This window comes from Protopterus annectens, chromosome 1.part1 (assembly GCF_019279795.1).
Source record: "Protopterus annectens isolate FY-2018-M chromosome 1.part1, PAN1.0, whole genome shotgun sequence".
NCBI classification, from domain to species: domain Eukaryota; kingdom Metazoa; phylum Chordata; order Ceratodontiformes; family Protopteridae; genus Protopterus; species Protopterus annectens.
The window spans coordinates 4,130,925-4,158,301 of NC_056726.1; the positions used below are offsets into that span (position 1 = coordinate 4,130,925).

Consider the following 27,377-nt stretch of genomic DNA (forward strand, 5'->3'; position numbering starts at 1 on the left):
GGCAGCTCTGCACAGGAAAGGGACCCCCAGTACTGCTTATGGGACTAAAGGAACCCATGGTGGGCAGCACAAACTGCCCCAACAGAATACACCAGTAGCAGGGGAAGGCACTAGTCCAGGTATACGTCCAAGACCTAGGGTGAAATGTTTTGAATGCAACCAGTGGGGCCATGTGGCCTACAGGTGTTCATGGAGGCAAGGTGGGGAACCAAAGGTGAGGGAGCCAGTAAGTGGTAAAGTCAAAATGTCAATACTAGGTTGTCTTGAGACTACAGGGGTATGGAACTAGTCCCATGGTGAGCAGCACAGACTGCCCCAACAGAATACACCAGTAGCAGGGGATGCCACTAGTCCAGGTATATGTCCAGGACCTAGGGTGAAATGTTTTGAATGCAACCAGTGGGGCCATGTGGCATACAGGTGTTCACGGATGCAAGGTGGAGAACCAAAGGTGAGGGAGCCAGTAAGTGGTAAAGTCAAAATGCCAATAGTAGGTTGTCTCGAGACTACAGGGGTATGGAACTACCATCCTACAGATGTCCTGAGAGGGAAGGATTTGGATGAGGCAGTACCATGTACTTATGCAGTTAAACATAGTCAGGCTAGGAGACAAGCATGTGGATTTGGTAGCCTGGGGGAGGCCCAGACAGACTGCATACTTGCAGCCAGGACTGCTGAGGTGGTTACTTCAGGGAGTGAGCTACGCTGTAGCAGTGAGACTGAATGTGAGCCACAGCTGCTTGTGGGTACTGATGTTCCCTTGGACAGGGTAACTGCAAAGGAAGAGGTGAATAGTAGTACCGAGGCTGACAGTGAGGCACCACTGTCAGAGGATGTCAGACTTCCTGTGGAAAGGGAGCTGGGAAGGGTTACAAGGAGAGACTTGAGACAGGCTCAGCTCTCAAACCCTACACTGCAAGGCCTGAGGCAGGTAGCTAGGGAGGCACCTGATTCTCAAGGGAAGGGGGAATCTGTATACTGGAACAAAGGGTTACTGTACAGAGAGTGGACCCCTGAGGGAGGACTAGAAGGTGAGAGAGTACAGGTTCATACTAGGCTATCTGCCCTAGGGCATTTATAAGCCTAGCCAGAGTATGTTTGGCTTTCGCCACCCATTTTAAATTAATTTTGCTATGCCCTTTTTCGAGGTTAGTATACTGTGCCTCTGTCTAACAGTGACACAGAAGTGATACCCGGGGTAAACCTATGATCTCCCATCCACTCATCAAGATTCCTCTTGAAGAGAGTCAATGAGGGACTCTGCCTAACCTGGACTGGGATTTTATTCCATAGTGAAGGGAGCCTCTGGGTTATGAATCTGTCCCTCCAGCATGTCCTATTTATTTCAGTGCTGAGGGTCAAGTCTCTCGGCGTGTAGCTCGATGGGATTTGGATTTTTGAGGTGCAGCATGTCCCTTAATTCCGGGTTGGACATGGCCTTATCGTCAGGCACAGGTCACCTCTGAGCAGGCGGTATGCCACTGAGTAGAGCTGGAGTTTCTTTAACCGGGCAGCATATGGCATCTGTTTGAGCCCTTTGATCCTCTTGGTGAGGTACTTTTGGGGTCTTTCCAGTTGCTGCAGGTGTTTGGTAAGGTACATCCCAAAAGGGGCATTGTACTCAATTATGGGCCTGATGAGGGATGAGTAAAGAGGCACGATGACCTCTCCTAATCTAGATGTGAATCCCTTCATGATTAGGTGGGCTATATAAAATGTTTTTCTAACCACTTTGGCCACGTGGTTGTCAAATGAGAGATTGCTATCAACTTGGGTCCCCAGGTCCCTAATGACTTCTTCTGTACTTAATGGATTACCACCTATGTGGTAATTTGTGGCACTTTGTTTTGCCAAAGGGATGACTATACACTTTTGGCGTTTAGCTTGAGGCCATGGCTCTGGCACCAGTTGTCTGTTTCTATGAGGCCCTTTTGGAGGATGCTTGTGTCGGCTGGAGAGTCGATTATGGCCCAGTTTGCAGTCATCTGCGAACTTGGTCAGCCACAGTCCTTCCGTGTTGGCCTGTACCTCCGAAAAATATATACCAAACAAGAGAGGTCCCAGGACTGAGCCTTGTGGGACGCCACTTGTAACTGGTTTGGAGTCTGACATGGCTCCAGCAATTCTAACCATGTGGGTTCTGTCCTTGAGCCAGTTTGCAACCCATCTAGTGACATAGGGGTTTATATTTAAGCTGGTGAGCTTATCTATAATGCCTGAGTGGGGTATTGTATCGAAGGCTTTTGCGAGGTCCAGATAGGCTGTGTAGACCACCTTCCCTTCGTCAATGGCCTTGGTGACTGTTTCAAAGAAGTCAACCAGGTTTAAGAGGCAGGATCTGCCCTTAACAAAGCCAAACTGGGTAGGATCCAGTGTCTATAGGTCCCCAATATCTTTATTTATGAGGTCCATGATGATCCTTTCCATAGCTTTGCAGACCAAGCTAGTCAGGCTTATGGGGCGATAGTTTCCAGGGTCCGTTGAGGCACCACCTTTGTGGAGAGGGACCACTGTTGCTGTACGCCACTCTTTGGGTACATATCCTGTAGTAAGGCTGAGATTGAACAGTAGTTTTATGTTTGGGTTTAGCTCTTCTTGGAGTTCATGTAGGACGCAGCCTGGGACACCGTCTGCACCAACACAGCAGTTGGTAGTGCCTAGAGCTTACTGTCTGGCACTTCTAGCCATAGCCCATGATATTCCCTTTGCAGGTCATATGGCATAAAATGGACAAAGAGGTGTATTATGCAAAACTTCTATTGGCCTGGAATTTCCAGAGATGTAACAGGGTACTGCAAGACCTGTGAGCAGTGCCAAAAGGAAGGCAAAGCAGGAGACAAGGTGAGAGCTCCTTTGATACCTTTGCCTGTGACTGAGGAGCCATTTCAAAGGGTAGCTATAGATATTGTGGGGCCTCTGAGTACCCCAAGTTCCACAGGGAAAAAGTATATCCTAGTGATTGTAGAATATGCTACAAGATACCCTGAGGCAGTGGTTTTGTCCTCCACTGAGGCCGAGAAGGTGGCAAATGCTTTGCTAGAGATTTTCAACAGGGTAGGTTTCCCAAAGGAAATACTGACTGACAGAGGTTCCAATTTTATGTCAGACCTGCTGGCTTGTCTGTGGAAGTCCTGTGGGGTGAAGCACATGAAGACCACCCCCTACCATCCCCAGACTAATGGTCTTGTTGAGAGGTTACATTCTACAATCAAGTCCATGCTACGGGCATTTGCAGATCAGTTTAAGAGAGAGTGGGACAAATATTTGCCCCATCTGTTGTTTGCTTACAGACAGGTTCCCCAGGAATCCATAGGTTTGTTACCCTTTAAGTTGCTGTATGGGCATAGGGTGAGGGGCCCTCTAGATTTAATTTGAGATGAGTGGGAAGGTGAGTGTGAGTCTCACACTGAGTCTGTTGTGGCATATGTCCTGAATCTCAGAACAAGGCTCAGGGAACTCATGGGCCTGGCCCAGGAGAACCTGGCAGAAGCCCAGCAACACAAAAAGGTGTGGTATGACAGGAATGCTCAAGCTAGGGAATATGCTGTGGGGCAGCAGGTAATGGTTCTCATTCCTGTCAGACACAACAAGCTGCAAGCAGCTTGGGAGGGACCCTACAACGTGGTAAGAAAGGTAAGTGATGTTAACTACATGGTGGAAGTGATAGGCAGACGGCAGGGGCACAAATTGTACCATGTTAACATGATGAAACGTTACCATGATAGGGAGGCCCTTGTGCTGAGCATTTGCAGTGGATTGCAGGAGGAGTCTGAGAGAGACCTTGAGACTGATCTCCTCAGTGAGGCTCAGGCTGACACCTCGGTGGAAGGGGTAGTAATGTCCCAGCAAGCTATCTCCTACCCATGTTCAAGAAATCCAAGCAGTGTTGCAGAAATTTGGGGACATGCTCAATCGGAAACCAGGGAGCATCCACCTGGTGTAGCACCAGGTGGATACAGGACCCCAAAGGCCTATCAGGCAGGCCCTTTATAGGGTGCCTGAGAGAGTCAAACATACTCAGAGAAGAGGTACAGGAGATGTTGGAACTAGGGGTGATTCAGGAGTCCAACAATCCCTGGGCCTCCCCAGTGGTACTGGTGCCAAAGAAAGATGGCAGCACCAGGTTCTGTGTGGATTACAGGAAATGAAATAGTCACACAGAGGCAGATGCTTACCCCATGCCTAGGACAGATGAGGCCCTAGAGCAGCTGGGTGGGGCTAAATATCTTACAACCACTGATCTTACCAAGGGTTACTGGCAGGTGCCCTTGACTCCCAGTGCTGGAGAGAAGTCAGTCTTTGTGACTATTTTTGGCTTGTATGACTTCACAAAGATGCCCTTTGGGATGAAGAATGCCCCAGCGACTTTCCAGAGGCTGGTAGATCATATCTTAACAGGAGCAGGAGGGTTTGCCTTTGCTTACATGGATGATATTGCTATCTACAGCCATTCCTGGCAAGAGCACCTTCAGCATGTCAGGGAGGTGCTGGGCAGACTACAGAGGGCAGGGTTGACCATTAAGCCGAGCAAATGTCAGGTGGGTATGGCAGAGCTCTCCCACCTAGGACATAGAGTGGGGAGTGGTAAGATAAGGCCAGAACCTGCCAAACTGGAAGCTATTCAGGCATGGCCTGCACCTGTTACCAAAAAGCAGGTGAGAGCATTCATGGGTACAGCAGGGTACTACAGAAAGCTTGTTCCCAATTATAGTACCATAGCTGCTCCCCTCACAGACCTGACAAGGAAGAACAGGCCAGATAAGGTAGTGTGGACCCTAAGATGTGAGCAGGCATTTCAGAAACTTAAGTAAGTTTTGGGAGGACCGCCTGTGTTAGCCAGTCCAGACTACAGCAAAGACTTTGTTCTGCAGGTGGATGCTTCAAAATATGGGGTGGGGGCTGTACTTAGCCAGATTTCTTCAGAGGGAGAAGAGCACCCAGTGGTTTATCTCAGTCGTAGGCTCCAACCCAGGGAGGAATGCTGTGCAGCGGTAGAAAAGGAATGTCTAGCCATAGTGTGGGCACTACAAAAACTACAGCCTTATCTGTATGGAAGAAAATTCACTGTGATGACAGATCACAACCCTCTATCATGGTTAAATAGAGCCAGTCAGCAAAATGCCAATTTGCTAAGATGGAGTCTGGGGTTGCAAGCATATGATATGTCAGTGCAGCACCGCAGTGGGAGTAGTAATACCAATGCAGATGGGCTCTCAAGACAGGGAATGGGGTGAGATACACCCAGATAGACCTGACACTCTCAAGTGATGTTTCTCAAGGGGCACTTGAAAAACTTGCTTGAGTTCCTCGGGGGGAGGGAAGAGATATGATGATTGGGGAGAGATGGGGCAAAGGCTGCCAGCCTAATCAAATAGAATTTGATATATAATTCTGGCATTTGTAAATAAATGTAAAATACAGACATGTCTTCTTGAGTGTAAAAGAATACTGTGAAATGCGGAACTGCAAAATATGTGACAACATTACACTCTACTGGCCCAGTGAAACATGTTGTGACCCTTTCATGTTAGAATTCGGCTCCAGTGAGTCTGGATGAAGGTTTCATGCTCATTGTTTTAAGGCTGGAGTTTATGACCAGAATTTACTTGTGGATGGTGCTTTACTGCTCTGGTTTCTGTTAGAGTGTATATGTGAAATGCCTTGTATTGTTGTAAGTTTCTGAGCAGGTGTTAGATTGCTAAATAATGCAGTTTGTGGCCTGAGAAAACCTAAGTGTCAAAATGATGTAATTTGGGAGGGCCTCAGCAGAGCTGTTGGTTAGTGTTTAAAAACTATTGTTCAACAAGAGACTGGGGGCATTTTGATCTTGGATATCTAACTCAGCACTCTGCCTAAGCTCACATGTAAGTTTCTAGCACTGTGATTTCTTGTAGGAAAAGTTAAAGCTAGTAAAGATAAATTAGGTAATTTTCTTTGAAATCAGACCCATTGCATATTTATAAAGGTTATTGTAATAGGCCACTCTAAAGTACGCCTTGACTGTTAGTCATACTACCACTGGATTATAATATTGCACAGTAATAATTGGACACCCTTTTAAGGGCCTTTTACTAGCTGATATTATTAGCTGGGTGGTGGCAGTAATTACTACTATATAGTCTGGGTAAAGGGGCACAGCTGGAGAATCTGTGTCAGCTTTTCCCAGGAGTGTCTGTGAAGTTGTATAAATACTTATCTCAAAGTGTGTGTGTGTTATGTCAGCTGCTTGGCAGGGACACGAAGCACTGGTTGGACAGAGAGTGTACTGGAGGTTCTAGCTTGCCCAGCTAGGCTGAGACCTGGACCCTATAGCTTTGCTAATGGGGAGTCTTACTGGGGAGCTGGTGAGCAAAGGAGCAACCAGCCCCAGACTGACTGTGATCTCTGGGTGCACTTAAGGGAAATTGTACTTTACTGTGTGTATTAGTCATCCTTTCCTCTTTTCTATGAGACAACCTCCCTAGTGTTAGTGGTGAGGATTGAGGCTCCTTGATTGCTGGGCCAGGGCATGGTCATCACAGTCTTTTAAAAGTTGTACGTCTGTATTCAGAATTTCATGGTTTTCTTTAACTCTTCTTACTACCATTGGATTATAATATTGCACAGTAATAATTGGACACCCTTTTAAGGGCCTTTTAGTAGCTGATAATTATTAAGCTGGTGGTGGTAGTAATTACTACCATATAGTCTGGGTAAAGGGGAACATCTGGAGAATCTGTGTCAGCCTTTCCCAGGAGTGTCTGTGAAGTTCTATAAATGCTCATCTCAAAGTGTGTGTGTGTTATGTCAGCTACTTGGCAGGGACACAAAGTGCTGGTTGGACAGAGAGGGTACTGGAGGTTCTAGCAAGCCCAGCTAGGCGGAGACCTGGACCCTATAGCTGTGCTAGTAGGGAGTCTTATTGGGGACCTGGTGAGCAAAGGAGCAACCAGCCCCAGACTGACTGTAATCTGTGGGTGCACTTAAGGGAAATTGTACTTTACTGTGCGTATTAGTTATCTTTTCCTCTCTTCTATGAGATGACCTCCCTAGTGTTAGTGGTGAGGATTAAGGCTCCTTGATTGCTGGGCTGAGGCATGGTCATCACAGTCTTTTAAAAGTTGTACATCTGTATTCAGAATTTCATGGTTTTCTTTAACTCTTCTTAATTTAGCCCCAATAGTCCTGAAGCAGCTGGTGTTCTAGTCTTTCCAACTTGTCTGTAGCCCCACAAAGTTTTATATTATTCTCATCCTAACAAATCACCGAGTGCATTATTCTTCTGTGGGAGAAACTGACCATTCAGCACAGAGTGCACTCCTCTTCTGTGGTAGGAATTGACCATTCAGCACAGAGTACACTCCTCTTCTCTCGTAGGAAGTGACCGTTCAGTGCCTGCGTTAACATCAGGCATTAAGTGGGTGCCTGGGTGAAGATGACAGCCATCAACATATGTTAGACTGTGAGGTAGTGTGTTATGAATCATCATGTTGGACACTGCCTACCCATCTCATATAATGCTATAAAACATAAATACATAGTTGATATATATGTATACACACACACACACACACACAGATTATATACATATATATATATATATATTTATACACACACACACACACACACACACACACACACACACACACACACACACACACACACACTTATATGTATGTTAAATGGTTCAAGAAATCAGTTAAGCAGTGAACTTGATTTGGATTGCTTACAAGCCAGTCTTGATGATAAACTTCAGTCTCCCCATTTATAATAAATATAATGACATTGCAGTGGACACTCACTTTCCCCATTAATGCAATTCGTATCTAAGGGAAACATTCTGTAGCTATTTCTCTCCAAATATAACAGCTAATACAATCTTCCTGACCACATCTTAACAATCTGTTGCACCAGGACGTGGGACTATGGATGACATCTACATCAAATGTTAAGAGAAATGTTCTCTTCTTTCTCACAGACATTGGGCAGCAGTGGTAAGTGTGCAGTCACAGCACCAATTAATAGCAACTAAAATAGTATGTCACATATGAGCAGGGTGGGATTTAAAACAAATGAAAACAGAAGGCTGTGCAAATTAATGAGAGTAAGGAAATGTGTTAAACATCCAGTAGGTTAGCAGAAAAAGTCTTCGATATATTTTGACTGTTGGGACTGAACACAGGAATTCCATTAGTACAGCATGGAAAGACACGTATACTGCATGCAGCTCCTATAGAACGGGATGTGAAAGCATGCATCCTTCAAATTCAAAGTGACAATAGATCCCTTAGGAAAAAGGACAGAGCACAGAGACTGGAGGGTTAGCGTATGAAAGCTGGAGTTCCTTTAGAACTTATCTGGCTTGCATAAACCTTGGACAGGTCTCCACTTCCATGACTGGGTACAACAGTTCCTAAGCCACTCAAAAATAATCTTTGCAAGTGAGAATGTACATTTGATCCTTTAATGTACTTATAACTGACCTAGAAATATCCTGGACGGCTAGTCTTCAAAGCTAAGCCTTGAATCCTCCTAAAAATACAAGTCTGATGTTATTTATTATTATTGTTATTATTATTTACACTTTGTTGACTGGATTACTCCACCTAGGCCAGTAGCCTCTTTTCAGGGGAGACCAAAGGTTGTATTCATGTTGCCTTCAGGAAATTTGGCCAGGGCATCAGGGAACTTCCCCTGTGCTTCAATAGCCATTATGCATTTTTGACATCCACCTGACCTACCAACAACTCTGGCAGATGGGACTTGGTTTAACATCTCATTCAAAGGATGGCACACTCAGGAGTGCAGCGCCCCCTTATGCTGCACTGCAGTATCAACCCTGGAGTGTTAATCCAGTATTTGGTATGGGAACAGAACCCAAAGTCTTCTGATCTGATCTGTTATTAAACGTGTCTCCATCAACAACTGCAGTCACAAATCACTTTCTGTATCACAAGCCATTAAGACAACCTATACTCTGGTGGTGCTCAAATCACATTACACTTATCCATAGTTGCACAAGTTTGACTGTATCTGTAAATTCTTGTAGATGTGTGTAGCTAAACACAGAGTACAGGAGGTAAAACTTTATACATAACTGTTTTTAACTCAGATGGGCGGACATCCATGTATATGTATATGCATATGTATATGTACATATTTTTGTCTTCTTATAATTGTTAATGTATATTTACTTGGAAAAGGCCAGCAAGTATATGCCAGCACTAAAGTTTTTTTTTTTAATATATGCTACTTAAATTAATTCTGTTAACAGAGAATTCTTGTTTCACAACATGCTGCCACTGGTAACCATTTAAAATGTTGGGACCCGCTACAGCGAGTCCTGAAATGGATAGAATTAATGGCTGAAAAAACGGTCATACATATCCTAAGTCCAAGATGCCATTTCTCGGAATATACCCTTTTGTCTGAGGTATGGTGATCTTTGAGTTAGTACATATAAGTTCAGGGGGTGTGAGGAACTTGCTCCCCACAAAAAGAAGTTTTGAGAAGAAAACCGGATTTTCAGTATTTTTTTTGTTTTTTTTTTGGCACTTAGCCTTTTTGACTGCCAACATTTCAATATGGAGCTGCTGCTATTACTACTTAATAATCACAAGCACTTTATACATCTACCACTGCATTGTATATACTAGTAATTACAGTACAAATGTTGGACTGTATACCCTGTGCACAGAAAAAGTGGTATGAACATTCAAGCAAGTTGGATGTCATAGCTGGAAAGGGTCCAAAGGACTAGCCCTCCCACCCAGTTAACAAATGCATAAGAAATTAATAACATCTTTAAAAAATCATGTTAATCTGTTTAGGAATATATTGGAACTGTCCAGTTTCTCTCTGGAAAAGATTATATCTAAGGGGTTATACATCAATGACTAATATATGCATGGCACATTTAATTAATTAATTTATTTAACATTTGTTAACCTGGCAGGTGAACTGTTCCAAGGATGCTTTTCAGTCATGATCTTGGCCAGAGAGGCCAAGCAATACAAATAAACATACAACAGAATGCAAAACTATTTACACAGAAATTTGCATAGGCATTGCCAGCAACATATTTGTAGGTATAGCGCAGTACTGAATTTTCATTCAGGAACAGATAATTTTGAATTTTCCGGTAATACAGTTCATTAGCGACATGCGTTTTATATATATATATATATATATATACACACACACACACACACACACACACACACACACACACACACACGCACACACACACACATTCATAATGCATTATAAAGCTATCCTATGTATTGTGTTGGAGTACAGCTAATTATATACTTCCACTTTTTTCAACATGTTCAACTCATTTACTAATTTAAATCAAATAACTGCATTTTATAAGTTTGTTTCCATGTTTCCTCTCAGGTTTTCCTTCTTAAACACTGGAGTTATTTACACCTTTTTGCAATTTTGTTTTAAATATCGGATTAATTTTAGGATTTTTTTGATTTAATTTGTATATTTTATTACAGCTTGTTTCTTATTTCTCTTATGTAACTGTATGCTGAATGTACTTATTTTAATTAAGTAGGCATGTGTGTTACCCCATGCTTTAAGAAAAAAATGTTTTTTAAAAGAATTCTGTTACATTTACATTTTGTACTTCTACAAGGCATTGGCTGTGGGAATTTTCTCAGCATAATCACCATTATTATTATTATAGCATTAAAAATTAATGTAAACAAATGTATGAGTTTGTTAATTTGTTTTAACTCTGTATACTGTTTGTTGCTGTTATAGCTGTACATTTATGAAAGGGATAATATATGAAAATAATTTGTAGTACAAGTACTAAACTAATCATGCTCTGAAATCATAAAAAAAATACATCCTAAAGAGGTATTTAACATGTTTTGTAGTATACAGAAAGTTGCAATTACATTTCTAAATTTGGGAAAAGACAGCTATTAAGCACCTTTCTGATGTCAGAATTCTGCTTAACAAGCTTTTGTTAAGCACCCCTCACCACTGTTAATGCTTTAGTCTTATGCCAACAGCATTAAAAATGGTCATTAGCCACCACATAAATCTAGTGACAGGAGGCTGTTAAAACACTTCAACAGGACTTAAAAAAGTTTGAATGATGTAAAGCACTTCATTCAGACTTTTATTTAAAGTCTGAATTAAATGTTTAAAAAGCTTCCTGCCACTCTTCTGCTTTGGTCGCATGTCTGTGTGACAATAGTATGTTAACAGCTATCAATGCTGTAAAAAACTTAGTGTTACTACACTTTTTTCCTCAAATGTTTGAATTAAATATAAGTAGATCCATGCACTACAAAGAACTATGATCATGTCTTCCTGATCATAACTCTCCTTGTTATGTGTTTATAATATGGATGTGAAGATTCACCTCTCGAGCGTCACTCTTGAGGTGAATTTCTTGACATCTACTTCTCAAACATAAACTGGTTATGATCAGAGACTCCATCATAATCCTCGGTGTTGTGCACATTTCAAAGCTGTTAATCTCTAGTTTTATTGTAGAACATAAACAGCATTCAGTATAGAAAAACACCAGGAAGTTGTGTAAGATTTAAAAGCTATAAAACACTTCCCGCTGCTATAAAAATGCAGAGGCAAAAGGCAGGTTGAAGTGTTTAATGGTTTTAAAAGTTGTTAGCCCACCAGATGTTTACTTAGCTAAATGTTTTACATCTTACCACGCCTACACATTTTTTTTCACTGTAATTAGTAGTACATCAGAGCAGTTAAAACTTCAATCACTGCAAAGAATTATTATTGGATTTCTCTGATCATAGCTTCTTATAGGTTCTGGATGTGGATATCAATTTTCACTTTTAAAGCTTAGCTTCTCTTCTCTCTACTCTCCAGGTGAATTTCTTAACATCTATGTCTCAAACACATACCAGGCTGATTATGGTTAGAGACCCAATCATAATTCTCTGTGTCATCCACAGGAACTTCATTAAAATAAAACAGATCATCTGTTTTCTCTTATAAAAAAACAAAAAAAAAACAAGTAATCTCCATGGTATCCCCAAAGTCTTAAAACAACCCACTAAACAAGTGTAGTGGGTCCAAAAACAAAACAGTGTAAGAAACTTCTCTGTGTGGAAGATTTTCAGTCCATATATCTCTAGTTAATCACTGTACATTAATCAGATCGGACAAAAGTAGTAGAAGTAGAGAACTTAAACTCAATTTGAGTCAAAAAAATATATTTATATAGAATTGTACAGAATTACTAAGTATTCAAAAGTAATCCAAGCAAGGCAGGCAGTCTGTTTCCAGTCGAAAATCCTTTATTAAGTACACAGATAAGTGATCCAGGAAACTAATCATGGTACACAGGCACAACTGCAAAAGTTAAGCAAGCTCATTAATCTTGTACTGGACTTCAATTTCTTTACTTTCAATGGCAAACACTACAAACAAAAAACTGGTATAGCAATGGGGGCTGCCATGGCTCCCAGCATAGCTAACATAGCCCTGGGCAAGTGGGAGGAGGACTTTGCTTTAAACAACACAGACTACATGCAGCATATCACATGCTATTTACATTTTATTGACAACATCTTTATTGTGTGGGAAGGTGACACCTTGCAGCTTGGACATTTTATCACTTACCTCAATCAAACAACCCCCTTCCTCAAGTTTACCTCTTCCCATAGCTATACTTCAACCACTTTCTTAGATATGCAGATTTCCAAGGACACCAACAAAAACAGAATCACCACTGATCTATTCAGAAAACCAACGAGGGTTAACTTATTACTATGCAATAAAAGTCTACATCCTACAAAAACCAAATATAATGTAGTGAAGTTCCAAGGCTATAGATTAGCTAGAATTACCACAGAGATGGAACCATTTTTGAGAAACCTGAACAACTTAGAGAATTATTTTCTAGTGAGAGGCTATGAAAGTCAGATGTTAAAAAACATACTGGAACCCATTATAGAACTGAAAAGGACTGAAGCACCTTCACTCAACCACCTCAGTAGAAGAATGTTAAGAAATTCCACAGAGAATAACAAATGCAAAAATAGCTGCATCCTGACATACACTTTGGATTATCACAGTATCAGAAATGCTATTGAAGAAAACTGGGACACTGTCAGAGGAAACCCTTTTCTGATTAACATCTTAGGTGAAGCCCCATCCTTTGTTTATAGGAAGGCCAGAAACACTAGAAGTTTTGTTGAATTTAAACCTAGAGCATATGAAAGAAACCCTAAAAGATGTGAAACTAATTGTATATTCTGTATATTTATACAGCAACGTGATAGTTTATTGCCCTTATTTAAAAAATCATTAAGACCAGTGCAGGGGGTGATTGTAACACTACAAATGTAATTTACAGGGCACAGTGCAATGAATGTGATGCATTCTATGTGGGTAAGACTATAAATAAACTCAAGCGTAGGATTTCATATCATCTGTCAGAAATCTGCTCTGGATGTAAAAATAATGTACTAGCCAAACACCTTTCTCTTTATAAAAAGCACACAGGTTTTAAGTTCCAGATCCTGGATTGCATAGACATGGGGAGACATCCCGAATATTCTGGAGAAACATGAACTCATGTGGCAATTAAAGCTGAACTATTTTAGGAAGCCTGGACTAAACTACTACTGTTCAATTAAAAGTGCATTAGAACTTAGAAAATTGCCACATTTTTACATGACTAATTTTATTTTATTTTATTCTACCAGTTGATTTTGAATACCATTTTAAATAAGTTGTAATTTAAGTGTATATTTTGTTTCCATCATCATACATTTTTTCTTATTATTTTTTCTTTTTCTGGTTCTCTGTTTTCCTCTTTATTTAAAATGATGTATAATAACAATACTAATTATACAATTATAAATATTTTTATAGATAGTTTTTAGGGTTCTTGTACACAGACCCGAAGAAGTCTAGAAGGACAAAAGCTACCTTTGTTAACAATAGGCTATGAAAATAGAATATGATTTTTCTAATTGATTTTTTACATGCAAAGTGTATATTTATATATTTATATATTTTTTTGATTGCCAAATGGACTAAAGTTGATATATTTCCAGCCATGTAGTATATTGTCTTGGATAAAACCACAGACTTAATAATCTGGTTAAATAAGAGGTACCACATCATTATAAATTTTATTTAAAGTACATAAGGGTTATATAATTATGACAGCTACTAAGTAGGGCAGGAACAACTCAAATGTCGCACTGACGGGGGAAGGGATGTGAATTTAACATGTGTATCTGTGGTGGTGGTGCTGCGGTAGCTTTGTTGCCTCACAGTTAGACGTTGCCCGTTCGATTCTCAGAGCGTCTTCTGTGTGGCGACATGCGTGAATGGGCATTCCTTCGTTGAAGGTTGTGCGTTAGGCCCGGCAAGCCAGCATGTAAAACTCTACTGCCAATCATTAGCGGACCGGAATTCTGCTGTGGCAACCCCTAACCGGGAAAAGCCGAAAGACACAAACAAACAAACCAATAACACTTTGTTTTACAGCACAATAAACCACTCCCTTGCCTGATAAAAAGTATATATATATATTTAGAAAGCTTGTGAGGAAATTATTACTCTATTTTTGTTTTACTTGGATCGTTTGCCTGTTTTCTATTGGAAACAGACTGTCTGCCTTGCTTGGATTACTTTCAAATACTTAGTATTTCTGTACAATTATATATTTTGTATTATTTTATTTTTTTTTTTACTTAAGATGAGTTTAAGTTCACTACTTTTACTTTTGTTTTATCTGATTAATATATAGTGATTAACTGGAGATATATTGACTGAAATTCTTCCACACAGAGAAGTTTCTTGCACTGTTCTGGTTTCTCTTATACTGATCTGAACCCTTTCCACTTCAAGGTATTTGTATCTGTAAAGACAATAACATCCAACTTCCTAGCGTGTGCAAGGGCTCCAAAATCTGGGCAATCATTTTGTGCCCCACATAAATGTGCACTAGTCAAGTACTTAACCTCATTCTTTTCCTGCACCCCCCCCCAAAAAAAATTAACTGTCATAGCCCTGACTTCCTTACTAGAGGTTGTTCATGTTTCCAGTCCCTTTCCTTCCTGCACTGGGTCCAATCAAGATAGCAGGTCATTACAAATCTTTCAAAAGCCAAATTTTGGCCCAGCCGTGTGTGTGCATACATGGATGCAATGAAGAAAAAATGGACCTCAATCGACAATCAAAATTTAACAACAAATAAAACAACAGTAACAATCAACAATCAAAGCTTTCAGGATACCTCCCCTCATCAGGAGGTATCCTGAAAGCTTTGATTGCGGATAGCTACTGTCGTTTTATTTGTTATTAAATTTTGGTTGGTGGCGGAGGTCTATTTATGTGGTGAGAGAGGACATGCAGGTGGTTGGTGTGACAGAGCAAGATGCAGAGGACAGGAAGAAATGGAAACAGGTGATCCCTGTGGCGACCCCTAACGAGAACAGCTGAAAGAAGATGATGATGTATTTCTTGTTTGTGATCTTTGACCTCATTTACACAGCTATCTGCTCTGTCTGAGAGTGTCATATATAGACGCACACAGCTCAGAAACGTAGAACTGCAAACAAGGCAAGGCTCAACTGTGAGATTAAAATTTTGTCAAGTTCGTACATTGTGTGTTTTAAACAGAACAATTGGCTTCTATGCATATAATTTCCTAAACTGTTTACATTGTTTTGGGTGATGAGAGTATATGATTGCATTAATGCTGCTGTGGAACTGCAGATATTAATGGGCAATGTGATGTGCTGTCTAAATTAGTATGTTTAACATAAAGTGGAATCAAATGAACTACATCAGTTGTGGGGATTATTTTATTTATTAATTTTATAATCACACAATTTTTACTGAATTCTGTTTCACAATGAAAAAGGCTCAAAAACTTTATTAATCAGACTGGCTAATAAAGTTTTTGAGCCTTTTTATTATTGGTACAGTATTTTTTATTTTATTTTCAGAGGTTTATTTTCAGAGTTGGTGTTCTGGTCCATTTTCTTAAATTTTTATTGAATAACTTCTCTTAGCAGTAGCAAGAGAAGTGTTTGCAACTGTATTACAATAAATTACATTTCCGCTTTACATCATATCCCAAATTAGCATATTCCAACTATATAACAAATATTGTCTATAGTAAGATGTAAAACAACTTTCAAGATAAGTCATGAACAGCTTAAAATGTTAGGTGCAATACACAAAGTGTCTATAATTTCTTTACATGAGACAGCTGTCTCCTTTCTCTCTGATTATGTCTACAATTATAATTGTATTATACCAAAAGGAGGCGAGGCACCCATCTTGCTGCTGTCTTCACTCATTGTATACCCAGTTTAGCAGGTATTATCATCTAAACTGGCAACAATATCCTCCATTAATTATCAACCAGTTAAGGCAGCAGGGAAACTACTTATTAAAAAAAATGGTGATTCCTTTTTCTTTGCTTGATCTTTTGTGGGCTTCACCCAATTCTGTAAACAAAGCTTCCACTTAAAGTATATTAGGAATACTTTTGGTTTTCCATGTCTCATTACACATTTTTCTCTCTCTATCAACAGTGCCAACCAAATTATTAAAAAATAATTAGGAAATCAGCTTCAAAACATTTATACCAGAGAACCAGAAAAATCTATGCATGAAACAGATTTTTTGAACTTATAATGCAACCACATAATGAAACTAAAGTGAAAATTATATTCACATAATCCCTCATCTAACTTTAACTTAAAATATACATATCTGATGTTAGCTCCAATTCAATCCCCAACAAAAGACATACTAATAGTTGTAATCCTTCTTTAAATAAATGTAACTGTGGGAAGACCCAATCTGTGTGCTACTAAATATTACAATAAAGATCATAAAATTCACTAGTTAAAAAAAAATGTTGTATACAGTACAACTTATAAGTGTAACAATGCCTTTTACGGTGGGACATGCTAAGTCTTCTGGGTGCACCAGTATTGTCCAGAAACACCTACTCTTTTCGGTGGTATTACTTACTTGAAATAAGAAGGTGGAATGGACTGATGATATTTAGTTCCTAGCCATAGTCTAGTTATAGTTAAAATACAAGCCAGAAAAAATGATTAAAATACAATACAGTGCATATACATATCTAAGTGATATATAAATACTACACACGTTTTACCATATCAGTATAAACAAAAATAATACAGATCAAATAAATATACAACAGAAATTACCACAAGAAGCAGACATCAGAGGATATTACAGTAAATAGATTTGTGACATAAGGGGAATGCTAATAATATGACTGGTTTTGAATGTATTAACCCTCACAATATCATGAAGAACATTTTTTTTTTCAATTTTTTCTGTGGAGTTTTCATTAAGGAAGGCCTGAATGGCACCTACAATTTAGCAAGAGTGGAAAGTGCTTTAATTATGTTAAGGATTCAGGGACATACTCCCTTCACTAGTATAAACAAAACTGTACATACCAACTAGCTCTACCCTAAGTAGTTAGTGAACAAATGTACACACCAATATCTTCAATATACAAACAGTAAAATTAATATTTGTTTCTTGATGGCTAAAACCCAATTAAAAAAATAAAAATAAAAATGTTACAGAAAGCCCTACTAGCTATTTTTAATTAGAAAATTGTAGAAACAGTTTAACTAGAATGCAGTACTTTCTGATTTAATTAAATCAAGACAGTATTTATTAGATGCATTACTGAGCATTTTGGCTTATAACCAAAAGACATGGTAAATTTTAGTCATAACAAAAGTAGTCAGCTCATGACATTGTACACCTGAATAATACAGACCCCCCAGCATCAGTCCTGCTCATGTTTTGCAAGATTGCCCCTTTAAGAGCCATTAGTTTGCTTCATATCTTGTATAAAATTAGCATTCTTCCGTTAAGGAGGGTTTGAAGGGGGAAATTATTGCTGCATGTGGGCAATAAATAGACACCTTTGGGTGCCACCAGGCATGCAAGATTTCCCCTTCCACACAGTGTCGAAGTCATTGGGCCACCTCTTATTCTGCATAAAATTAGCATTCTTCTGCTGAGGGTTTGTAGCCTGCAAAAGTTGTTATTGTGTTTGTGTAAATAGCAAACACCTTTGGGTGCTACTAGGTAAACTGCTAAAACCATCTGCACCACTGAGTTTGCAGCCAGTGTTACTACTAAAGGAAAATGACACTTTGGTAATGTAGTTCAAGTGAATAGCTTTTTTACTCATGAGCAGTTTGACCTCCTTTGAAAAATAAGCATTTAAAGCTAACAGTTACTGTTCCTTTTAGTGAATTCTGACTTATACTGTCAGTCCTAGCTGCTTTCCTACAAATGTGGCCAAGGCCAGTTGCAAATCAGCTACTTACCACGTACAGAGTATCTCTAACTGGTTTAGTCTGCTCAACTATCCCTGTTTTGGAGGAAGTACTTATTATCAGGTCTATTGCCGTGGTGGTGCAGCGGTTAGGGTTGTCACCTCACAGCAAGAGGTTCTCCGGTTCGATTCTTGGCTAGAGCACCTTTTGTGTGGAGTCTGCATCTCCTCCCCGTGGTCAAGTGACATTTAAAGACATGCAGGTAGGTGCATGCATGAATGAATGTGCCTTCTTTGTAGGTTGGGTGTCGGGCTGGCACCTCGGCACCGTAAAAATCCACTACCAATCATTAGCGGACCAGAGATCCACTGTGGCGACCCCTAACCAGGAAAAGCTGAAAGACATTAGTTTTACTTATTATCAGGTCTGATTTACCCTTGCATATGATGTACCTATTTTGGGGTTATGTTCCTATTTTTGGGCTTGACTTACCCCTTCACATAATTTTCTGAATTTCCTTAATCACATATGATTTTTGAAGCTGTCTGGTACACAAAAACTACACTACATGACCTACATACTGCTGGCACCAATAACTTAAAGAAAAAGGACATACATATTACATGTCCGTTTTTCAGAAGCATAAATAAATTAACTTGTGTGGTTGAACTTTGTAATAAAGTTCATTAAAGTCTACAGATTTTACACTGTCTCCGATAATGTGCTTATAGTTTTTCTATCACTTTTGTCACACTATGTTTTTTAAACATATATTTCTGAGTATTATACAATGACCCCCCCATTAATATTCAAAAATGTGCACGCTGATTGGTCAGCGTACACGTTGTAAATCAGAGTTATAGTAATGGAAAAAGGTACAGTCGCCCGGACTTTTTCCATTACTATAACTCTTTTTTTACAGCAACGGAGAATGCAAGATCTCCATTGCCTCACACTGTCTCGCTATGTTAAACCCATTTAACATAGCGAGACAGTTTAAAAAGCAACGGAAATCTTGCTTTCTCCTTTGCTTTTTTCAAAACTGTCTCACTATGTTAAATGGGTTTAACATAGCCAGGCAGCTTTAAAAAAAGCAACGGAGATTCTCCGTTGCTTTTTTTTAAAGCTGTCTCGCTATGTTAAACCCATTTAACATAGCAAAACAGTTTGTAAAAAGCAACAGAGATCTTGCTTTCTCTGTAGCTTTTGCCCACAGCTCTGATGTACTGCATAGGCATACGCATGCGCAGTACATCAGAACTGCCGCAGAATACCAGACAGCTGCGGAAGGGCAGCAAGGAGGCATTATACAATGCCATTATTTAAGAAAATTAATTATTTTTTTTCTTAAATAATGTCATTGTATAATAGCAATAACCCACTTCTGGGTGTGAGTAATGCTGAATTTGCCCATGGTTGGCTTTGTTTGGCCACTCGGGCTTCGAATTTGTGACCAAACCACACCAACCGTGGGTAAATCCAGCATTACCCACACCCAGGCGTGGGTTATTGCTATAGTACCCCACATTCATACAGGAATCGGGAAGAGTTATGTGCTATTTAGTATTCATGTTTTATGCTAATTAGATGCCCAGATTTTTGGATGGATATACCTATTTTTCAAGGGCATTTCCTACTATTTTCAATGTCTGCAGACTGAGTGCATGAAATAATTCCAGTTGGAGCACTGTTTTGGGGTTGAATAGCTAAACAAAAATGTTTTTCTTTTTTTCTTGTTTCTGGCTTGCTTTACTTCCCAGAAAGTGAAATCCCCTCTTTATACAACAATGCAATGTGCAGCTTCACTTCACCCAGCACCACCCCTATTCCCACTCACACCATATCATTCCTTTTATACTTGACCACATACTCTCATTTCCTTTCAAAGCCACTCACTCCTATCACTTACTTAAAACATTAAAAAGGGTTTCTTTTCATAACAGCCTTGAGGCACTTAACTAAACAAACCTCATACTATTCCAGTTATCCTAACTTGATTAAACTGCAATTAATTCCAGTAAATAATTACTCTCTACAATGACCCATACCATAGTTTCATCATCCATCCTCCTCTTACTTGGCCTAAATATTTACCTTCTATTTTTTGCTACCCTTCCCTCTTAAAATTGCTACCATGGCTGTTTCTTGACATTCTCTGACAACTCTCATAAGATATCTTCTTCATCTCTCTTGCACATTTACACCAAAAGTCTAACATACACTAATAGAAAGCAATTCATTATACATGCATCCCTCATGGAATCACAGACCACACCCCTCATTACGATGAAGAAATATTTATGAAACGGTACTATCTCCTACTTAGACTACTTCCAGTTGGTGCATGCAACCCTAACTTTCAACTTGACTGAAGCTCACAATTAATTTTTCAAAACATATGTGATACCAATGCCATTCAATGTATCCCTATCATCTTGAATGCCAACAGTATTAAAATAGCATACATTAACACTGGGAGTACCAATAACAAATGGCATGGACTGGAAGTATGGTTTTAAACAGAAAAGAAACCCACACATTTTAGGCATAAATGAAACCTGGCACAAAAAAAATGTCCTCCCCCAATACGTACTCCCATTACTCCATTTATTTCAACAACAGGCCAGGTGAGAGGCAAGGTGGAGGTGTTGCCCTCTTAATTTACAAAAATGTATCAGCTGCTATCAATACCATCAGGTCTGCACTAAGCATCAACAACAGAAAACAATGGTCACACCAAACTAAAACCTCCACAAAGATTACATTCCCCCACTTTCCTTTATTCCATCTTACAGCAATTTCTTGTAGAACATTTTCCAGCAGGTGTATCACAAAACACATTCCACCTTAAGTCTTCAGTGTCAGTGCCTCCAGTGGTACTCTACAAGTAAAAAAAAACACTTTCCACCTGAAGTCTTCAGTGTCAGTGCCTCCAGTGGTACTCTACAACTAAACAAAACACTTTCCACCTGAAGTCTTCAGTGTCAGTGCCTCCAGTGGTGCTCTACAACTAAACAAAACACTTTCCACCTGAAGTCTTCAGTGTCAGTGCCTCCAGTGGTGCTCTACAACTAAACAAAACACTTTCCACCTGAAGTCTTCAGTGTCAGTGCCTTCAGTGGTGCTCTACAACTAAACAAAACACTTTCCACCTGAAGTCTTCAGTGTCAGTGCCTCCAGTGGTGCTCTACAACTAAACAAAACACTTTCCACCTGAAGTCTTCAGTGTCAGTGCCTCCAGTGGTACTCTACAACTAAACAAAACACTTTCCACCTGAAGTCTTCAGTGTCAGTGCCTCCAGTGGTGCTCTACAACTAAACAAAACACTTTCCACCTGAAGTCTTCAGTGTCAGCGCCTCCAGTGGTACTCTACAACTAAAAAAAACACTTTCCACCTGAAGTCTTCAGTGTCAGTGCCTCCAGTGGTACTCTACAACTAAACAAAACACTTTCCACCTGAAGTCTTCAGTGTCAGTGCCTCCAGTGGTACTCTACAACTAAACAAAACACTTTCCACCTGAAGTCTTCAGTGTCAGTGCCTCCAGTGGTGCTCTACAACTAAACAAAACACTTTCCACCTGAAGTCTTCAGTGTCAGTGCCTCCAGTGGTGCTCTACAACTAAACAAAACACTTTCCACCTGAAGTCTTCAGTGTCAGTGCCTCCAGTGGTGCTCTACAACTAAACAAAACACTTTCCACCTGAAGTCTTCAGTGTCAGTGCCTCCAGTGGTACTCTACAACTAAACAAAACACTTTCCACCTGAAGTCTTCAGTGTCAGTGCCTCCAGTGGTGCTCTACAACTAAACAAAACACTTTCCACCTGAAGTCTTCAGTGTCAGTGCCTCCAGTGGTACTCTACAACTAAACAAAACACTTTACACCTGAAGTCTTCAGTGTCAGTGCCTCCAGTGGTGCTCTACAACTAAACAAACTGCGCAGTCTCCACAACCTTACAACAGGTAGAGAAATAGCCAACTAGAGCTAATCCAACAAGAGGAGCTAGTTCCATTCTTGATATCATTATCACCACCATAAAGCACAGATGTCTTACCATAACCATCCTCCCAATGCTCTAAGTGATCATTGCCTGGTAACCTCAACATGATGCTTCAAGGTCAAGAAAATAGCCGCCACTGCATATTCACATATAGCACCATTCTGTAATCCAAAGTTGAAAAGAGACTGAGATAGCAAAAATGCTCATGGCTCACCCCAGGGTAGGCTTTAGAAAGTTTCTGGCATCTAGGGATAAGGCATGGGAACTTTGGAAAGAACAGGAATGCAGTGCTCATTTGCACCAAAATTACCTATAGCTAAAGAAAACAGCCAGGAGAGCAACCAATTCTGCAAAGGTGACTTTCACAAACATTAAGCATGAAGCATGGGACACCAACCTGAAGTACTACAAAGAAATAAATGCACATACTGGAAGTATTGCGGAATCTTCAGAGTTTTCCTTCATTTATTTATTATTTTATATTTGTTATCCAGGAAAGTCCGACTTGGAACGAGCCAATTTTCAGCAGAGGTCCGGGGAGAAACGCTCTAGACACATGTATTTACAACATCGGAGGGAAACCCACATGAATGCAGGGAGGACATGCAGACTCCACACAGAAGGCACTCCAGCCGAGAATCAAACCGGAGAACCTCTTGCTGTGACGTGACAATGTTATCACTGCACCACTGTGCCATCCGTTCATAGAGTTAGATAAAGAAAACCAAAAATTCACTAACAGCTCTAGTGGTACTTCCTAACAGGAACTTTAAAAGACATATGAAACAAGTTCTCTCCTTATTAAATCCAGACAATTCATAATATTTCCTCCCAGACCTCTCAATCATTATCTTTTCAGTTTTACACACCAACAGTTTACCCGCCAACATTCTACTTCAGCCAAATTTCTGAAAAGCAAGTCAAAAATCCTTGCTAAAATTTTGTAAGAAAAGTGGTACGTCATCTTCCAAGCTCCATCTAGCCTTTCTTAAAATAACAGCTGTTCACCATGCAAAATCGCTCTCACACATACATAACTTGTCAGCTACTTCAGCAGACCACCCCCCCAGTTCAAGCATGTAGTCATAATTCCTCTTGCTAAGAAACCCTATGCCAAGGACTGAAGACCAACATCCAACCTTTGTTCACTCTAAACATTAAAAAAAAATCATCTATAACCAAATCTTAGACCACATTAACAAATAGGGTCTTCTACGTGAAGCCCAACAGGGGTTCCACAACTCCTTTAGTACTAAGACTTCCATACAGATAGCCATCAACCTAATCATCAATTGTATTGATGAATCTAGATTAACAGGTAGACTATGCATGGACATGACCACAGTATTTGAAAGAGTCATCCATAACCACATCCTTCATAAGCTAAAAAGGCTCAACTTTGAAGCCCAAATAATATTACGTTTACAAAGTTACCTTCAGGACATATCATTGCAGGTCTACAAAAAGAACATTTTCTCAAACCAAGGCTTCTTCAGCATAGGAATAGCTCAAGGTTTGGTTCTGAGTTCATTGCTTCTCTCACTTTTCATCAATGATCTCACCAATAATTTCCCAAATCTGAATATTACAGTGTATGCTGATGGCCTCCTCATACTTGAAACTAGCAAAAAAACGTCCACAGCTGCAGATTAAACTACAAGATGGCTTTAGTATGACTTGCACAGACTCAAAACAAAAAGTTGCTTATCGACACCTTAAAATCTAGCATCATGACTTTTGGAACATCTCAAAATAATCCCACGAGCACCAGTATTGCTTTCCCTCACCTTTCTCCTTACTTCATTTATTCTGGCTATCCCAGTGCCCCTTCCCATTGCCGGGTCTACCTCCACCTCCTTCCTCCTTGGACTTTTATGAGTGAGTTGAGGCCTCTCTGGGCCATGCCTCCCCTAAGGGACAGTCTTCAATGAATGCACGCCCCATTGGATGGGCATAACAATCCCTCCCTCACTTGCCAGAGCCACTGTTCGGCCCCAGGTCACTTTGGTTGTGGTTAGGGCTTTATCCCTCTAGGCCACAGTGCTGGCTCAGAACATCAATATTGTTTTTATAAACTCAAAATGGAAGCAACCTTCGAACTGTGACTAAACAAAGATACTGTGGTCTAACCCTTAACCCCTCACTATCCATTTCTAAAGACAGACATTAAAAAAAAGCACTATCACAGACAACATTGTGCTATAATATATCCCACTTACTTATATTAGCCTCCCATCAAGCTATATCAAGGAATGTATTCATTCCAACAATTGAATATGGTCTCCCATTAGTAACTTTCCAGTCAAAGACTAATACACAAAAAATACAAATGGCAATGAAGATAATCTGACGATATGCATTACTTGCTCACTAATGATCCCATTATTACTCTTATCCAAGGAAAAATGGGTGCTAGGGAATGAAACAGGAACCCTACTACTGTCCTCCCAGATCTTTAAAATCATCAAGGTGTCACTGTACTCCACTGAAATTCAATTTCCAAATCAGACACCATAGCTATTCTCTGAGTAATATACACAGTGATACTGTTTCCCTACTTAGACCCAGATTTGAGACAGCTACAGGTGAGAGGGCATTTCAAACCTTGTACCTGCTCTCTGGAACAACTCCCAACAAAAATCAGACAAGAAGACATTTTACGCATGTTCAAAAGCAAGCTGAAAGTGTCCCTTCTTAAGGAATGTACCTGTATCTACTACAAAGAAAAGGGTTAAACACAGAAAGGAAGTAACTTTTAGCACATTATCAAAACAGTGATGTTGTATACAATCATGATGGTGCAGCCATTTTTACCTTCCTCAATATGTATTGCTGCTGTGAAATCAAAAGCTATATTGTAAATATGGTGCTATTTTAACAAGTGTGATGTTCCTGAACATTTTTGTACTGGCAACTGTAGAGCACTAAGTATTTACCACTGCACACTGTAAACCCATTACTGAATAAAAATGCCACTATGTGCATTCAAAATACTGTTTGTAAATCTGTAGTTTTCTTTCTGTAAATCCATTATTGAATAAACATGCTAGTGCCAAATTCTGTGCATTCAAAATACTGTTTGTAAATCTGTAGTTCTCTTTCTCTTTTAGCATTGTAAATATGCATCTAGTCAAAATATTTGTTGTGAATGAGCATTTTACTGTTTCTCTCTGAATTGTAAATCGTTTGTTTTCCTAACTAGTGTGATGCATGAGGATATCGAAAGTACAAAGCTGTTACCCTTATGAGCCTGGGTCGTTGGTGAAAAGGGTCACGTGACCAGCCCAAGTACCAGGTTATCAAATACCAATAAATAAATAAATAAATAAATAAATAAATAAATAAATAAAACTATAAATAACATTATACTGGCAAATATAAAGTAATATAACTGAACACAGAACAAAGCAATCCACAAGAGCTATTTAACAAAGAACTGGTAGCATCCTTACCCAGAGAAATCAGCGGAATACTGCCCGTAATCAAAGATATAGACTCTACTGATTTGGCACAAGGTGAGGTATCCCAAAGCAAATATGAAGCAGTATCTGAAAGAGAAACAGAACTTATAGTTTAAGTATAAAGAAATGCAGTAAACAGACTGATGACTTTTTACCTAGTAGGCAGATTTTGATTCACATGAATGCAACACAGCTTTGTCAAACAGTCAGCAAAACAAGCAGTCAGCAAGAACAAGTGACAAGGTAACACAGCAACCAACATTATTTCCCCAAAATTACACTGAAATTGTCTGAATAAAATTATGTGCATCTATTACATAAAAATAATTTTAAACAGAAGGGCAGTCAAACAAAACCTGTCTTGTTAAAGTTCACACAGTAGTTTATTTGCTGTACATGGTTACCCTTTTCTTCTCCTCCTCAACAGTTGTAGAGAGCTACTGGGTCAGGCACATTATAATGAAGAAGTCCTCCTTCATCTCTGATGCTGAAAACCTTTGTCCTAGTTCCTTGTTCAGATTACCACCATGGTACCTTGTTAAGTTGGAAAGAAGAGGTGTATCCCTTAACTGCCAATAACTATTTTTTCAGAAGCCCTTTCAGTTTACATGTGTGTGAAATACAGTGACATTGTTTCAGTGCATGGGTGCCCTCCGAGTGTCTCTAATGACTGACATGGCTCCTGCCATACCTACCACTACAAGTGCAAGCAGCTGTAAACATAATCCTTTCCTGACAGTATGGACACATTCCCGAAAACTGCTGGGTGGATCCACACTACTGAGCTACACCATTTTGACTACCATCTTCCTGTAACTGATTTATGTGGTAAAGCAAAGGGCTTCATCATGATGCATGAATCTTTTCTGAGTGTTGCCCCACAAACAAAAGATTAATTCCATTTTACTCTGTATTTTACCTGAACATTAAGCACTAAAAGTACACACTCATATTATAAATAACATAATCTTCAAATGTTAAACCCCACAGAGACAGGTAAGAACTTGATAAAAAAATTTAAAAAAAAATGGGTAAAACATTATAAACATACCTATAAGGATCTGAATGTACAGATGGAATCAACAAGAAAAGGAGAGTAGAACTGCTGGAGATGAACTCACTCACATCTTGGTGAGTACACTTGTCTGTACAAATCTCACTAAGACAACTCTGATATACAGACTGTACGTGATATAGCACAGATCATGGAGAAACGTAAATAAAAAAAGAAGACTGGCTGCACAGGTTCTAGGAGGTCCCAGGATAAAAAAAGTACCTACACTTGGTATATGCACTGGTGTCAGGACTGAAAAAAGCAGTTTAAAATCTTTAGAATGTGGAAATGTTCCTATCATGGGGCTAGGCCAGGCTCAGGGGAATGGTGCCCTGTTGTAGAAGGAAGTAGTCATCTACAAAAAACAAACAACTGGAAGGCCAAGCAAGAGGCAGAGAAACAATAAAGTGGACTGTTGAGGATAAGATTATATATGGTTACTATTACACCACAAACTGTAAGTGGCAACATGTGTCGTTATATATCCATTACAGCTTATATGGCATACTTGGTTCCAGATTGGGTGAAATGTTAAAACTCGTCTTTCTTCAACTGATTTGCCTTTTAACTAT

At 39.7% G+C, this 27,377-nt stretch overlaps 1 protein-coding gene across 1 annotated transcript in view; it reads right to left on the reverse strand.

Moving 5' to 3' along the window:
• MBOAT2 (membrane bound O-acyltransferase domain containing 2) overlaps nucleotides 1-27,377 on the reverse strand; it is a 2,181,512-nt gene that overhangs the window by 713,911 nt on the left and 1,440,224 nt on the right. The window contains exon 4 of the mRNA XM_044073271.1: nucleotides 25,743-25,838. Coding sequence (XP_043929206.1) covers nucleotides 25,743-25,838 — 96 coding nt within the window. The remainder of the gene's footprint in view (nucleotides 1-25,742; nucleotides 25,839-27,377) is intronic.